General features: G+C 37.7%; 1 protein-coding gene across 1 annotated transcript in view; it reads right to left on the bottom strand.

The window, feature by feature from the left end:
- The window catches only part of LOC126161823 (nucleoprotein TPR-like), a 302,767-nt gene that overhangs the window by 181,433 nt on the left and 104,950 nt on the right, over positions 1-16,384 (bottom strand). The window contains exon 7 of the mRNA XM_049917927.1: positions 7,603-7,839. Coding sequence (XP_049773884.1) covers positions 7,603-7,839 — 237 coding nt within the window. The remainder of the gene's footprint in view (positions 1-7,602; positions 7,840-16,384) is intronic.

Consider the following 16,384-nt stretch of genomic DNA (forward strand, 5'->3'; position numbering starts at 1 on the left):
CCACAAAACTTTATAATTAATAATGCCTCATGTCCTATAAATACTGGGAAATGTGAAAGAAATTTTACTTTACAGTATCCATGGAACGAGAAGTGACAATAAATTTTCACGTTACCTTTCCGGAAAAGTTTCAAGACTGATGCAACAGTTTACATGCAGCAAGAATTACATTTAAATTCATTATAATTAACCGCCTCAGGTAGAAGATGAGCTTTGTTGTGCTCCAGAATTTTCGCTCTTTTTATCTTTTGCATGCTACTGTTGAGGATGTCAGAAAACCAGCTCAGTGAAAAAAATGTGTATTTTACATGTTTATTTAATATATAAACCAACTACCAGTATTTCCTTTGTTAGGTGTGAGATCACTTTTGTCAGATAAATTGTCTTCGCAAATCTAAATCCTGACATATTACATGATACACATGCACAAAATACCACTCCACACAGAAACTTAAGTTATGATACAATTAAAACATGCGCTGTGTGTTGAATGTATCATAACTTGTTTCTGTATGGCATGATATCCTGTGCATTTTCAAACAAAAGTACTGAAAAATGTATTCACACTTTATTATCAGACATAATCTACATTTGACTTTTATACAATTTTGGCACTAGTATCCTCACCCAAATAATCATTCCCCTTAATTTCAGTGTATATCTATACGAATAAAGATAGATTTTTGAGACTTTTCAAAAGTTAATGAGTTTTACGCTTAACATATTTTGTGGTAAATGACTTCAAGTTACAGTTGTGCATTCTACAAATTTCGGCAGCAACATTCCCACATTTTTGCCCTTTGTTGACCAGTGTGTTCTAACAAGGGAACCTCCCCATCGCACCCCCCTCAGATTTAGTTATAAGTTGGCACAGTGGATAGGCCTTGAAAAACTGAACACAGATCAATCGAGAAAACAGGAAGAAGTTGTGTGGAACTATGAAAAAATCAGTAAAATATACAAACTGAGTAGTCCATGTGAAGATATGCAACATCAAGGAGAACGGGAGTCAAGGAGCGCCATGGTCCCGTGGTTAGCGAGAGCAGCTACGGAACTGAAGGTCCTAGGTTCAAGTCTTCCCTCGAGTGAAAAGTTTAATTTTTTATTTTCAGTTTATGTGCCAAACTCTTATGTTTTCATCACTTTTTGGGTGTGATTATCACATCCACAAGAAAACCTAAATCGGGCAAGGTAGAAGAATCTTTTTACCCATTCGCTAAGTGAACAAGTTAGGTGGGTCGACAACATATTCCTGTCATGTGACGCACACTGCTGTGTCGTATAGAAGATATCAGACGTGTTTTCCTGTGGAGGAATCGGTTGACCTATGACCTTGCGATCAAATTTTTTCGGTTCCCATTGGAGAGGCACGTCCTTTCGTCTACTAATCGCATGGTTTTGTGGTGCGGTCGCAAAACACAGACACTAAACTTATTACAGTGAACAGAGACGCCAATGAATGAACGGACAGATCATAACTTTGCAATAATAAAGAGAGTAAAATTTTCAGTCAGTTACTCAAGCTAACCACGGGACCACGGCACTCCTGAGCTTATATTCTCCTTGATGTTGCGTATCTTGCACATGGACTACTCAGTTTGTATATTTTACTAATTTTTTTCATAGTTCCACACTACTTCTTCCTGCTTTCTCGATTGACCTGTGTTCAGTTTTTCAAGGCCTATCCACTGTGCCAACTTGTCCGCCGCTCGTGGTCTCGCGGTAGCGTTCTCGCTTCCCGAGCACGGGGTCCCGGGTTCGATTCCCGGCGGGGTCAGGGATTTTCACCTGCCTCGAGATGACTGGGTGTTTGTGTTGTCCTCATCATTTCATCATCATCCAGGAAAGTGGCGAAATTGGACTGAGCGAAGATTGGATAATTGTACGGGCGCTGATAACCACGCAGTTGAGCGCCCCACAAACCAAACATCATCATCATCATCACTGTGCCAACTTATAACTAAGTCTGAGGCGGGTGCGATGGGGAGGTTCCCTTGTAAGTACCCAGTTGACAGTGTACAATCATAATGACTGCTTTGACATATTAGTTAGTGCGTTTTGCACGTATAAAAACTTGTCATATCATATTCTGTTTAGTTTCCCATTTTGAAAGTAACACATATTGTTTGTATTTGCCATACATTACTGCTTTTTCGAGTTTGTAGTGTGGGTCTGTTAGTGAACATAACATCAACAAAACATTCGTTTGAGATCCAAAGTTCCAAGAAGCTTTATGAACTCAGTAAATTTTATTCCAGCTTTTTCTCCTATAACATAGATCAGTTACAAGGAAAGGTCCCCAGCAGTGGGATCAACTTCTTGAAACCACTTTTACAGTTATGTAGGTTAACATCCCAGGTATCACACACTGCAGCCATTAACCCTGGCAGGCCCTCATTTGCAAAGTGGTGTACGCTGTGAAGATGTTTATAATGACAAGCATCCTGTATGCCCCAGCACTTCATTAACTGATAAAATTGTGGAAAAAATGAAAGAAATGATTAAGATCAATCACTGAATCAAAATCAGGGAAGTCACAAATTATGTTGGCACATCAATTGGGTCAAGTCATGGAATTTTCTCTGGTGGTTTGGGTGTGAAACATGTGACAGTAAAATGTGTTAAAAATTCTGAACAGAAAACAGCAGTGAATGCATAGTTGCTCAGCAGTCACTAAGTGAAGACTACAACAATACAGAATTACTTAAACGTGTCATAATAGTGATGAAACACAGCTTTACAGGTAAGGTATTGAAACTGAGGCTCCATTTCCCCAGGGGATGTATACTGCATCACAAAGAACAAAAAAAGCTTGACAAGAAGAGTCAACTGTGAAGTTATGCTCACTGTTTTCTTTGATTTTAACAGCATAATGTTCCAAGAGTGCTTGCCACAAGGTTGAACAACCTACAAAAAGTACTACTTACAAGTTCAACATCTGTGTGTAGTAATAATAATAATTACAATAATTAATGACACATACAACACAGAAAAATAATTATACATGAAGAACAAAAAGGCTGTTGCAAAGGAGCACGAGGATGTAAAGAGCAACTGATAACAGAAGCAGAAGTGACATATCAAGCTAAAACTAAACAAAGGTCGCTACACTACGCATACATTGATTACCAAAAAGCTTTTGATAGTGTACCCCACTCATGGTTACTACAAATATTGGAAATATACAAAGTATATCCTAAATTGATACAGTTCCTAAACATAGTAATGAAAAATTGGAAAACCGCACTTAATATCCAAACAAATTCAAATAATATCACATCACAGCCAATACAGATTAAGTGTGGAATATACCAAGGAGACTCATTAAGTCTTTTCTGGTTCTGCCTTGCTCTGAACCCACTACCCAACATGCTAAACAAAACAAATTATGGATACAATATTACTGGAACATACCAACACAAAATCACACATTTGCTATACATGGACGATCTAAAACTACTGGCAGCAACAAATCAACAACTCAACCAATTACTAAAGATAACAGAAGTATTCAGCAATGATATAAATATGGCTTTTGGAACAGACAAATGTAAGAAAAATAGCATAGTCAAGGGAAAACACACTAAACAAGAAGATTACATATTGGATAACCACAGCGACTGCATAGAAGCGATGGAAAAAACAGATGCCTATAAATATCTAGGATACAGACAAAAAATAGGAATAGATAATACAAATATTAAAGAACAACTAAAAGAAAAATATAGACAAAGACTAACAAAAATACTGAAAACAGAATTGACAGCAAGAAACAAGACAAAATCTATAAATCTTATGCTATACCAATATTGACCTACTCATTTGGAGTACTGAAATGGAGTAATACAGACCTAGAAACACTCAACACACTTACACGATCACAATGCCACAAATATAGAATACATCATATACATTCAGCAACAGAAAGATTCACATTAAGCAGAAAGGAAGGAGGAAGGGGATTTATTGACATAAAAAACCTACATTATGGACAGGTAGACAATTTAAGAAAATTCTTTCTAGAACGAGCAGAAACTAGCAAAATACACAAAGCCATCACTCATATAAATACATCGGCTACACCACTGCAATTTCATAACCACTTCTACAACCCTTTAGATCACATAACATCAACAGATACAAAGAGAGTAAATTGGAAAAAGAAAACACTACATGGCAAGCACCCGTATCATCCAACACTGCCACACATCGATCAAGACGCATCCAACACATGGCTAAGAAAAGGCAATATATACAGTGAGACGGAAGGATTCATGATTGCAAGACAGAATCAAACAATAAATACCAGATATTACAGCAAGCATATTATTAAAGATCCCAATATCACAACAGATAAATGCAGACTTTGCAAACAACAAATAGAAACAGCAGATCACATCACAAGCGGATGTACAATACTAGCAAATACAGAATACCCCAGAAGACATGACAATGTAGCAAAAATAATACATCAACAACTTGCCATACAACATAAACTAATAAAACAACACGTTCCCACATACAAGTATGCACCACAAAATGTACTGGAGAATGATGAATACAAATTATACTGGAACAGAACCATTATAACAGATAAAACAACACCACATAACATACCTGACATCATACTCACCAATAAAAAGAAGAAATTAACACAACTAATTGAAATATCTATACCCAATACAACAAATATACAGAAGAAAACTGGAGAAAAAATTGAAAAATACATCCCACTGGCTGACGAAGTCAAGGACATGTGGCATCAGGATAAAGTTGACATTATACCAATTATACTATCAACTACAGGAGTCATACCACACAATATCCACCAGTACATCAATGCAATACAGCTACATCCAAACATATATATACAACTACAGAAATCTGTAATTATTGATACATGTTCAACTACCCGAAAGTTCCTAAATGCAATGTAACATACACCGTACAGTTAAAAGGAAGTCACGCATGATCAAGGTCCGCGTCACTTTCCATTTTTAACCAGACATAACGTCTGAGAAAGAAAAGAAATAATAATAATAATAATAATAATAATAAAGAGTCTGCCTGCATAGCTCAGTAGTCAGAATAGAAAGCTGCCATGTGGAGGACCCAGGTTCAACTCCTGGTACAGCCAAAAATTTCTCCTTGGTGGGAGGACTGGTGCAGGGTCCACTGAGACTCGTGATGCCAACTGAAGAGCTACTTGACTTACAGGGTGCAGTCAGCCTTGCCACACCAATTGAGGAACTACTTTGAATGAGTAGCAGCGGCTACCTGGACTGGAAAGTCTCTGCAAAACGGCAGAGTGCTGATCACATGCCCCTCTATATCACTCAGCATGCTGCTTCAAGGCATAGGATAACACAACAGCTGGAAAACATCCCTTGGGCCTTCACGGGCTGGACAAAAAACTCGTTTTAATCAAAAAAGAACATATTGATTTGTGATGAAACACTTCACAACTTTGCACCCAGACCTTGCACCTGCTCACACTTCATTGTTGTTTTTCTTGAATTTTTGGCCAAAAACATTGTTTTAATGATAGCCCAATCACCATATTCACCTTTGGCCTGTTCGGAAAAAAATAATAAAAACATTTTAGGGCCACTGCTTTACAAGCACTGGTGAGATTAAAAAATGCTTAGCTGAGAGAGATAAAAGTTATTCCAAAGACCTAGTTCCAGAAGTGTTTCGGGGCTAAGAAAAAGCACTGGCACAAGTGAATAATATCTAATGGGGACTATTTTGAAGGGATACCAATGATGTAGACGAATAAATAAAATTCTTCCCAAAAAATAAAAATACTCATTTTTTTAACACTCCACACACATTAAATAAGAACTGTGACTGAACTTCTGAAAGTGAAACCATTGTTTCTGGGTGCAGGTTTTTACAACCATTTTGTAATAAAAACAATAAATAGAATGTGTTGTGTTTGCCCAATCAGCTTTCAAGACAGTGACATGTGATTACATCATACAGAACATCCAAACTTGGGCAGTAACTTTCACATGCCTTTTTTTACCATCATGAAGAGAAATCATTTACTATCAATTTCAATCTGATTTCTCTTTCTGTATTTAGAACATACAAAATAAAGTTGATGATTTTAGAAAGTTTTCTGGATGCAATATCTATGTGTTACTTCATGCCCAGGCTTGAGTGTGCAAATGATCTCTAAATATAAACACTTTAAATCCTGATGATTTTGCAGCTCTTAAACATGGTTCTATGACTTCAGAAAGACCACTGATACATTAGTCAACTTCAGATGCACTCTACAGAATGAAGTACGAAAAGATTGACCAAAAACCTTACAATTCACAAATCGATCGAATGGATCAATTGCAAATTATCCCCATTTAGTGTCAGTTCATTTTTGATATCAATGTAAATCATTCATGAGAAGGGACTCTGGCCATCAAATGGCAGTGTGTTCACATCACATGGAATACCAGCATAATGTTGCCTCACTTAGCTTAGTACTGAACGGCAAATAGCTCGGATAATGCAGAAGTAGAGCTAATAATGAATAAGAAAGTAAGAATGTGGCTGAACTACCATGAGCTGCATAGTGAACACACTATTATAGCCAAAGCCAGCTCCCACCACAGAATACATATATATATGCCAAATAGGGCAGGAGAAAGAATTGAAAGACTTAATGACACAAAATCAATTATTCAGATTGTTAGAGGAGATGAAAATTTAATTGTGCAGGGAAAAGAATTCAAAAGTAGAAAAGGAAGACAAGGAAAAATAGTATATCTCAGACGGAATGAATGGGGAAGTTGCATGGATATTTTGCACAAAACAGAATTGAATTTTTGAAGATACTTAGTTTAAGAGTCATGATATAACGTAGTATGCATGGAAAAGATCTGGAGACAACAGAAAGTGGGTGATAAAATAAGCATACTCATCAAGGGCCCAAACTTAACCTCAGCAGACACAGTTCAGATGATAGCTGAACAGACCTACAGTTGGTTCAAGGCTAACAGTTGAAGTCTTAATCTCACATTATGACTCATATTATGCAATTATAAACTAGCTGTTGTTAATAGAAGTGGAGATTAAAATGACATACACCAAATGAAACAACTTTATTAAATACTTTTGGATCCTGTTGGATAACAATTTAAAATGGAGTCAACACAAAAGAAACTAATTAAAGATTTCAGTTCAGCACACTTTTCTCTTAGAAGTATCTCTCATCATTTAGATTCAAAGACAAGAGTGTCAGTGAATTTTGCATATTTTTGTTCCTTATTGTCTTATGGAATTATCTTCTGGGACAGACTACCTAAAGTAAATATGGTGCTTATTCAGTAGAAGTGAGACGTAATAAGATTGTGTAAAGAAGATAGCCACACCTTTTGCAGAGATCTCTTTAAGGATCTTGGAATTCTTATACTAACTTCCAACAACTTCCCCTGTTGCTGACAAAAACCAGTTTCAGTGTAACTATGATGTGTATAATCACAACATAAGACAGAAAAAATAGTTTTCATGTACAGTTTGACTACACATCTGCTGTTTAGAGTGGAGTTATGTATTCTGATGCAAAGGAGTCCAACAAAATCCCTAAAGGTATTTTACCTGGTTCATTTCATTCATGTCATGCAGAATGCCCACACTCTCTACTGCTTGTGACTGTGCCAGTCGATCAATTATAGTGTGTAGTGTTGCGGTTGCCACAACAATCTGTTCACGCAGTACTGCTTGGAAAGATTTTGACTGTTTTCTTAATTCAATGTAACTGCAATTCAGCTGTTTAGAAGCAGTCTTAATTTTCATCAGGTTTCTATTCAGCTTCTCCTTTGACTGTTTCTCTTCCTGGGAAAAGAAAAATGAAAAACATGTCAAGTGAATAGAAAACCACTTTCTGTGCGTACTAGAGGAATGGCATAATACACACTCCACAGAGCAGGGGTTCCCAAACTTTTCTTCTGATGGAACACTTTGACAACCCTGTAACTTTGACGGAACATCTTTTTTATTTTGAAGGTTAATAAAATTTTAGATAATAATAAAATAATAATAGTAATAATAATAATAACAATAATAATAACACTAATAGTATTACCAAAAATGTTGGGAGGGAAAAAATGCCATGTTGTTAATAGTTTTTGGTAGCACTTGTTCACTTCCCGCCAAACACCAGTGTTCTATGAACACAATTTGAGAAACCTTGTCATAAAAAATAAGACTGTAAAGTAATAACTAACACAGTAATAGCACAATGAACTTACAATTTAAGAAACTTCTATTACAAAACAGTACATTATACAGTGTTTCACAGCCCATCTTCATATTTCATTAGCACATGTGAATGAGCACAGGCATACATGGGTGTATTTAAAAGAGCAAAATATGCTTGTATAACAGAACTATACTTATCAGCAATTTCCTGCATCCCACTACAATTGAAAACTTGTGTTATTTAATGTTGCTGTTACAAACAGACCATAGTACAGTACAGATTAATATCAACAACAGTGACAGTGGTAAGATATGAACAAGTTTGGGAATGTAACTCTTGTTTCCATCTGTAAGATATGGCTGTGTTGTTGTGGGCAGTATATGTTCACACAGTCACAAAAATGTGAATACATCATATTGATACACTTTTCAAATTAATGAAAAGGGCAATAATTCTGTTATGATTCCAACATAAAATATTTAAAATGCTTCATGTATTAACTAGAAACACCCTTCATTCTGAAATTACCACACATAGTGCTGAAGACAATTACAGTACCTCAGATTAAAGGAATTTCCTTTTGTGCAGTTTTGGTGCATGCATCAGGGTTATACTCAGCTTCATAGTACACAGTTTGTCTCTTCTGAACCCTGTGCACGCAACAATTGAGTTAGTGCCATTCCCCACCACCACCACCCCCCTCCCCCCCAGTGTTCCACATGGCTTCTAAGGGAAAACGCTGTATTTGCACAATAGTAATCAATCAAACAAAAGTTAACACATGTAAGTCAAATGTTCAAGGTGCGTTCAATAAATAATGTGACAGATTTTTTCCCCAACAAATTTCGGTTGAAGAATGTGGAATTTGTTGTGCAACATGATGGAATATTCCCACTTCAGCCCCTATAATTTAATGTAGTTCCAACAGGTGGCAGCAGACTACGTGACCATCAACAGAGACCTCGCAGTGAACAAAAGCATGGTGAGTCACAAAGCAAGGCGTCTGTCACCATCACAACAAGGTCGCACAAACCCTTCCAATCTCCCACATGCCCTCTGGCTGCACTCAGCTGTGACTTCTCATTCAAGGTGATTGACAGAGCACAATCAAACACCTTGTTGTTCCACTGGACGTCTCTGTAGGTAGTGCTGACACACTTGTCCACCAGTTGGGATACTCAAAGGTGTGTGCCCACTTGGTTCCTTCTCACCATCTAACAGAAGACCAATTAAGAGCAATGAAGGACCATCTGTGCAGAATTGGCCATGCATTACAAAGCTGATTGCGACAATTTTTTGTCAAACATCATCATAGGTGATGAAACATGTGTTCATCACTTTGACCCAGAAACAAAAATGGTAATCCACGGAGTGGCACTACACCGCCTCTCTTCCAAAGAAAAAGTTCAAAGCCGCACTCCCAGCCGGTAAAGTCATAATGACAGTCTTCTGGGACTCTGAACGGGTTATTCTGTTTGATGCCCATCCTCAAGGTGCAACGATCAACTTGCAAACAGAAGAAATGACTTCAGTGTGTTTGTGGCCACAAAAATGCTAACGAACTTTTCTTTCTCGATAAAAGTGCAAGACCTCGTGTAAGTCTGTCCACCTGAAAGGAGCTCACAAAACTTCATTGGTCCTCATCTACCCTACAGCCCTGATCTCCAATTTCCATGTGTTTGGCCCTATGAAGGATGCACTCTGAGGGAAACAGTATTTGGATGGTGGGGAGGTTATTGATGCAGCATGATCTTGGCTCCGACATTGACCAGTAAAGAGATTATGTTGAAAAATAGGGTTTTGCAGCTAAAAGAGTGGGGAATAATATGGCGTCCTGTAATCTTGAATAAAACCACACTGCTTTCAGAAAAAAAGTGTTGCATTACTTAATGAATGCCCCTTGTATTTGTTATAACAATTTTATAGTCATGTCATTGATGTCCTAATTATACTCTGAGAATAGAATAGGGGCAGATGTACAATTGAGTAGGAATCCTGACAGAATCAAAGACAGGATGTTACTACTGTAAGTATATTTCCAATGCGATAGGGTCCACAGCTGTGATGAACTTTTTGAATGATTTCTTGAAGCCTTCAGCTGCCATTTTCTTTATTTCTTATAAGATTGTACAATTTTGGCCTTAGGCCATTTTAAAGTATCTAAAACTGAAGTTTCATACATTGGATACATTAGTGACACTTGTGATTTTGATGTAGGAACAAGTCATATCTGTAGATATACTAGGTGCATTATAACTTACTTTATGGATGATTTTTTGGTAACAGATTATATCATATGCGTCGTTGCTCCTATGACAACATGTTATGCTCAAAAATGCATATTGTTATTACTTTTGTATTGTATATTACTATACTGTAAGTATAGTCTACAAGTTTTGGAAGATTAATTTTTCTGGTAGGTGGCTCATATCTAGAACTAGGGTTTAGGTCACTGACGGCAACAGTCAGAAACAACTATGGTGTTTTCTTAATTACAACTGTCATGTTATCCCTGGCAGACATGCTATACAAATAATAAAACTCTTGGTTTTCAATCATATCAATTGAGTTTAAATTCTCAGGCTAATGACTATATTTTCAACCATCTTCAGGAGTTAAAATTACTGACTGCTCTAATGGGCAAAGTGTCTTTCTTACATGTGTGAAACAAAGTCCAGAATTTAGATCTTATAATATATGGTATGGCCCAATAAGGGTCACCCTGATTCAAAGTAAAACGTACCAGACTCATCTTTAAAACTGCCATTCCACCCTCCTATAAATGTGGAGCATCGTTCCTTGCTTTTTCTTGGTGAGGAAAGCCACCGCTTACCCTGGGCCTCCCCCATCCCCTCCCCCCTGCATGCCCTAGTACGTGTTTACCCATGTTGTGTACTGAAACTGAAGAGAATTTTTATTCAGTCATGCCATCATGAAAGATTCTGAGGAGAAGGGGAGGACATCTAACAGTTCCTCCACTTTGCAAAAATTAGTAACAATGTCAAACCGCATGCATATTCAATGGCCGTTGTATTTCACAGTGCTGAAAAATTACTTTCTCACAAACTACACATGAAATATTTCTCTGACTTTGTTATTATCAGAAAAAAATTTAATTTGCAAGGACTGTTGGTCTCACAATTTCCAAAACCATATACTAAATATATTAGCAAACAATCTACAAATAGTTATACACTGAAGAGCCAAAGAAACTGGTACACCTGCCTAATATCATGTAGGGCCCCTGTGAGCTTGCAGAAGTGATGCAACACGACGTGGTGTGGACCTGACTAAAGTTCGCATCATGTAAGAAGGCGGCCCCATTTTCAGCCGTTCTGTGCATCCCCCTCCACTAGCCACTGGCAGCCAATAATATTCATTCTCTTTCTAGGTGGCTAGCTGAGAGTTACAGCTAGCGAGAGAGAATCTCGTTCCTACATGCTGCACTGTTGCCGTACTTTGCGACAACCGAATTATTCATTCAACTGTCAATTTTTTTCTTTTTTGCTTGCAGCAGTATAGCTATGAATGTGTATCAGTAAATGTTTATGTGTGATTTTTAAAAAAAAGTCAGGTGACGGCAATAAATGTGAAGTGCTTCACAAGCAGGTGAGGCAGATTATTTACCGCATTTATAACTTTTTCAAATGTGAATTTGAAAGCAGGTCTCCTACTGTTGACCTTTGAAAACACAAGAACGGACTGTAGAACCATGTGGTGTCAGAATAAGAGTTGTAAAAAGAATTTGAAACGAAAGTGTCAGAGCTGTAGGAACCATAGAAACACTTGGTTTCGTGTCGCCTGGAAAGCATCGAAATCGTATTAACCTGTAACAAAAATGGATGGTTTTAATGATGATGTGTTAAAGTGCTTCATGTGAGTGATGACTGTTTGATATCACAAAAATGTGTTACAGTTATGCAGGTTCATCAATGTAAAGAATTTTATAACATGTTGGTTCCGGATAAGTTAAGAAGAGAGTTTTTAGTTCAAAGAACATAGGTACAGCACGAACTACATCCCACATAATGATTCACGATACAAGAGAAGGAGGTAGTTCAGCAGTGATGAAACATGGGTCAATTAGAATCATTTGAAGAAGACCTGCTGGAAAATGAGTGCTGGTACTGCCAGTTTTAATGTTCTCATAGGAATAGGTTCTCGGATAATTATTCTGCATGCTGACTCTTCTCCTATTTCTGCTTCTGAGAATAAACTTGTACTTACATGTAAGAAAAACAGCAGTGATTACCATTTGGAAATGAACGCTGTCATTTTCGTGACATGATTCACAAATCTTGTCATACCTTGCTTCGAAGTCGGTCAGTGCCAATTATAATTCAACTGTTACAGAGAAAATATCAAGTACAAACAACAGAAAAGTGGATATGTTTCCCCAGCTTAAAAATATTAAGCACTGTATACACCAGACTTGTGATGATCTCCTGCAGCTCGTTAATTTATACAAGTCAAGTGACAGAACATACAAACTTGACTTTCTTGCTTGTGAATGGGCTCACACAGTTATGCGTTTACCCCGTGTCACTGTCATTGTAGCCCCATAGAATTAATTTGGGCAAAGGGTTTTAAAGCTATATGGGAGGGGGGGAAGAAAAAAAAATTCAAGATAACATACAGTGAATCGCTTGTGCATGAGACAACAGACAATGAGGCAATAGACAACATTCTACTTCATGAGGCAATAGACAATATTTCACATGCAGCACGTGCACTGTTCGTATGACATGCTGAAAAGCTTTAGAAATAAGAATTTGACAGGGAAGTGATTGTGGATATAAGCCTTGAACCTATCATCATAAATTTACAATCAGATTGTTTAAAAACAGACTCAAATAGAAGTGACAATAGCATTACAATATAGACTTTGGAATAAAGTAATAATATTTCTTAGTTTTAAAGACTCGTGTTTTAAAAAATGTGTTTGTCAACATATCAATTGCATACATAATAATGAGAACTTCCTAGCCTTTTTGATTAGGAATTTGTATCCTTTTAGTTATGCAGACTATAGCGTTCAAAATATTGCCCAAGGAGAAGTTAAGCTTCCCCCAACATGTTGTATGCTTTAATAACATGCAAGAATGGAGCTGAATAAATTCGTTATAAGTCCAATATTTCCACATGTAAACCTCTGTCATTTTCAAGGCATGAACTGGATAAGGCCCTAAAATGACAGTAACTGTTACTTGTCGAGACATCGGTGGTTTTTTTATGTTATCGGTCAGCATTCCCTGGAGTTATTCACAGATGATGGTTAATTGTTTGCTTGTTCAATGGATTATAAATGCGCTCTCTCACTGTAATACAAAAAGTGTTAGTTTACCCTCATAATGCTCATTAACAGCAAAAAGTATGACAACTTACTGACAATTTTTAAGATAGTTTTTTACATTAATCTTTTCTATCACTAATTCTTCCCTATACGCTAAGATTCCACGTAATTACCGTCAAACACAACTACACACACACACACACACACACACACACACACACATTTGTTGTGTATTAAATTTTCATTTATAATGCAGTTCAAATCACGATAAATGGTAATTATTGTAAGCAGTTTCAATGATATAGTTGTTTGACAATTGTCATTTTGAGAAAAATTGTACTTCATGTCTTCACAAAGCTGTGTCAGCTGTTCTCGCCTCCCACGTCATGCACAGTAAATCTGTGGAGCAGTGGATGCAAAGTTGTCAAGGCGTGAATTAATATTCCTCTTATGACAATTGAGCGAAATTGGTTTTAATATTTATTATTTCCCTCATAGATTTGAACATACAATACAATCTACCATAGGCAAATGAGCCTGACTGCTGTTCACATCAACACAGTTCTGCAACGTGGAATTTGTTTGTCCACTCTCTGCTGCCACGCATGTGGTGTTCTCATCCCCACACACTTCCTTTCCGCTCCGCCCCAATGCGCAGAAGCGCCAACCTAGGTGACGCGAGCTATAATGTATGAAGTACTGTTGGAGGGAATTGACATCATGAATTCAGCAGGGCTGTCCGTAAATCCATAAGAGTACGAGGGGATGGGGATCTCTTCTGAACAGTGTGTTGCAAGGCATCCCAGCAATGCTCAATAATGTTCTCATGTCTGGGGAGTTTGGTGGCCAGTGGAAGTGTTTAAACTCAGAAGAGTGTTCCTGGAGCCACTCTAGCAATTCTGGATGGGCGGGGTGTCACATTATCCTTCTGGGATTACTGAAGTCCGACAGAATGCACAATGGACATGAATGGATGCAGGTGATCAGAAGGATACTTCCACACATGTCACTAGTCAGAGTTGTATCTAGACGTATCAAGGGTCCCATATCACACCATCTGCACACGCTCCACACCATTACAAAGCCTCCAGCAGCTCGAACAGTCCCGTTGACATGCAGGGTCTATGGAGTCATGAGGTTGTCTCCATACCCCTACACATCTATCTGCTCGATACAATTTGAAACGAGACTCGTCTGACTAGGCACCACGTTTCCAGTCATCAACAGTCCAATGTCGGTGTTGACGGGCCCATGCAAGGCGTTAAGCTTCATGTCGTGCAGTCATTAAGGGTACACAAGTGGGCCTTCGGCTCTGAAAACCCATGTTGATGACGTTTTGTTGAATGGTTTGCATGCTGACACTTGTCGCCCAGCATTGAAATCTGCAACAATTTGCAGAAGGCTTGCACTTCTGTAGTGTTGAACGATTCTCTTCAGTCGTTGTCGTTACAGTTCTTGCAGGATCTTTTTCTGGCTGCAGTGATGTCAGAGATTTGATGTTTTACCGGATTCCTGATATTCACAGAGCACTCGTGAAATGGCCATATGGGAAAATCCCCACTTCATCACTACCTCAGAGATGCTGTGTCCCATCACTCATGCGCCAACTATAACACAACGTTCAAATTCACTTAAATCTTGATAACCTGCCATTGAGGAAGCAGTAACTGATCTAACAACTGTACCCGACACTTGTTGTCTTTTACAGGTGTAGGTGACCACAGTGCCTTATTCTGCCTGTTTACATATCTCTGTATTTGAATATGCATGCCTATAGCAGTTTCTTTGGCACTTCAGTGTTCATTAATGACATGAAAAACCAATTTTAAACTATTAGCATTACTAGTTTTGTTTAAGCTGCAAGGATAGTTTAGGCTCATAGTGATTATTACGTGACAAAGGACTTCCTTTGCTTCTTCCCACCCTCTCAAATGTGAAAGATCCCTTTCCACTCTTACAACTTGTTTAAAGACTACAATGGTTAACACTGAAGACTTGTGAAATTAACTTCACAGAAGGATTGGGATTACAATACCTTCCACTGCACGAGAAAATCTGAATGCTTCATGACCAATAGTGTACTTACTGAGTGGAGTTTTTAATATTCATGTGTTATTGGTTTACATTTGAAGTACACCGTCTTCAGTTCTGTAACACTTTATTTAACAATTTAACTTTTACATTAATCTGAAAACTGTTTCAGATATTTTTTCTTGTGCATTCAGAAGTCACAACTGGAATGTTAGGATGTTCTTCAGGTCGCTTTTAAAAACTTTGTGTTGGGTTTTACATAATTATAAAAAAATACCAATGAAGTGCTCAGGATACAGACATAAGAAAAATACATTACAATGATTTCTTAGCGAGTAGCTGAAAATTGAAGCAATGTTATCTGATTTGTGGTGAGGTCAATCACACCATTTGTGTAAAGTACGGAGAGTGTGGGTAATGAACTGAGGTCTCACATACACTGACGTTTTGTTCCAGCCAAATCAGTTGGGGTCAACAGTACAGTGCATTAAAGGTTTGTTGCATTTACGAGACAACTAAACTGAGAGAAATAATCTCAGAGGAAAAATTAAGACTACGTTTATTACCAGCTTATTATTCATCCTTTGCACAACATCTATACCACGATCAGAATAATAAAATGACTGACAACCATGTATAGACAGCTGTCACGGCAACAAGCAATCACAACACGAGTTTGGTCATATCGTCTGCCCAGTGAAGAGTTTTCATACTGCTCTGCTACCTCAGCTGTCAGCTACTTGTTAGTTCGGATGGCAATTACACTCTGTAACATAATTGTTGGATTTGTTCTTATTTGCTTTGGTTCTCAGTGTGGTATGTTTCTTTTAAGGAATGTGTTAAGTCAATTGTGA

Source organism: Schistocerca cancellata, chromosome 2 (genome assembly GCF_023864275.1).
Source record: "Schistocerca cancellata isolate TAMUIC-IGC-003103 chromosome 2, iqSchCanc2.1, whole genome shotgun sequence".
NCBI classification, from domain to species: Eukaryota; Metazoa; Arthropoda; class Insecta; order Orthoptera; family Acrididae; genus Schistocerca; species Schistocerca cancellata.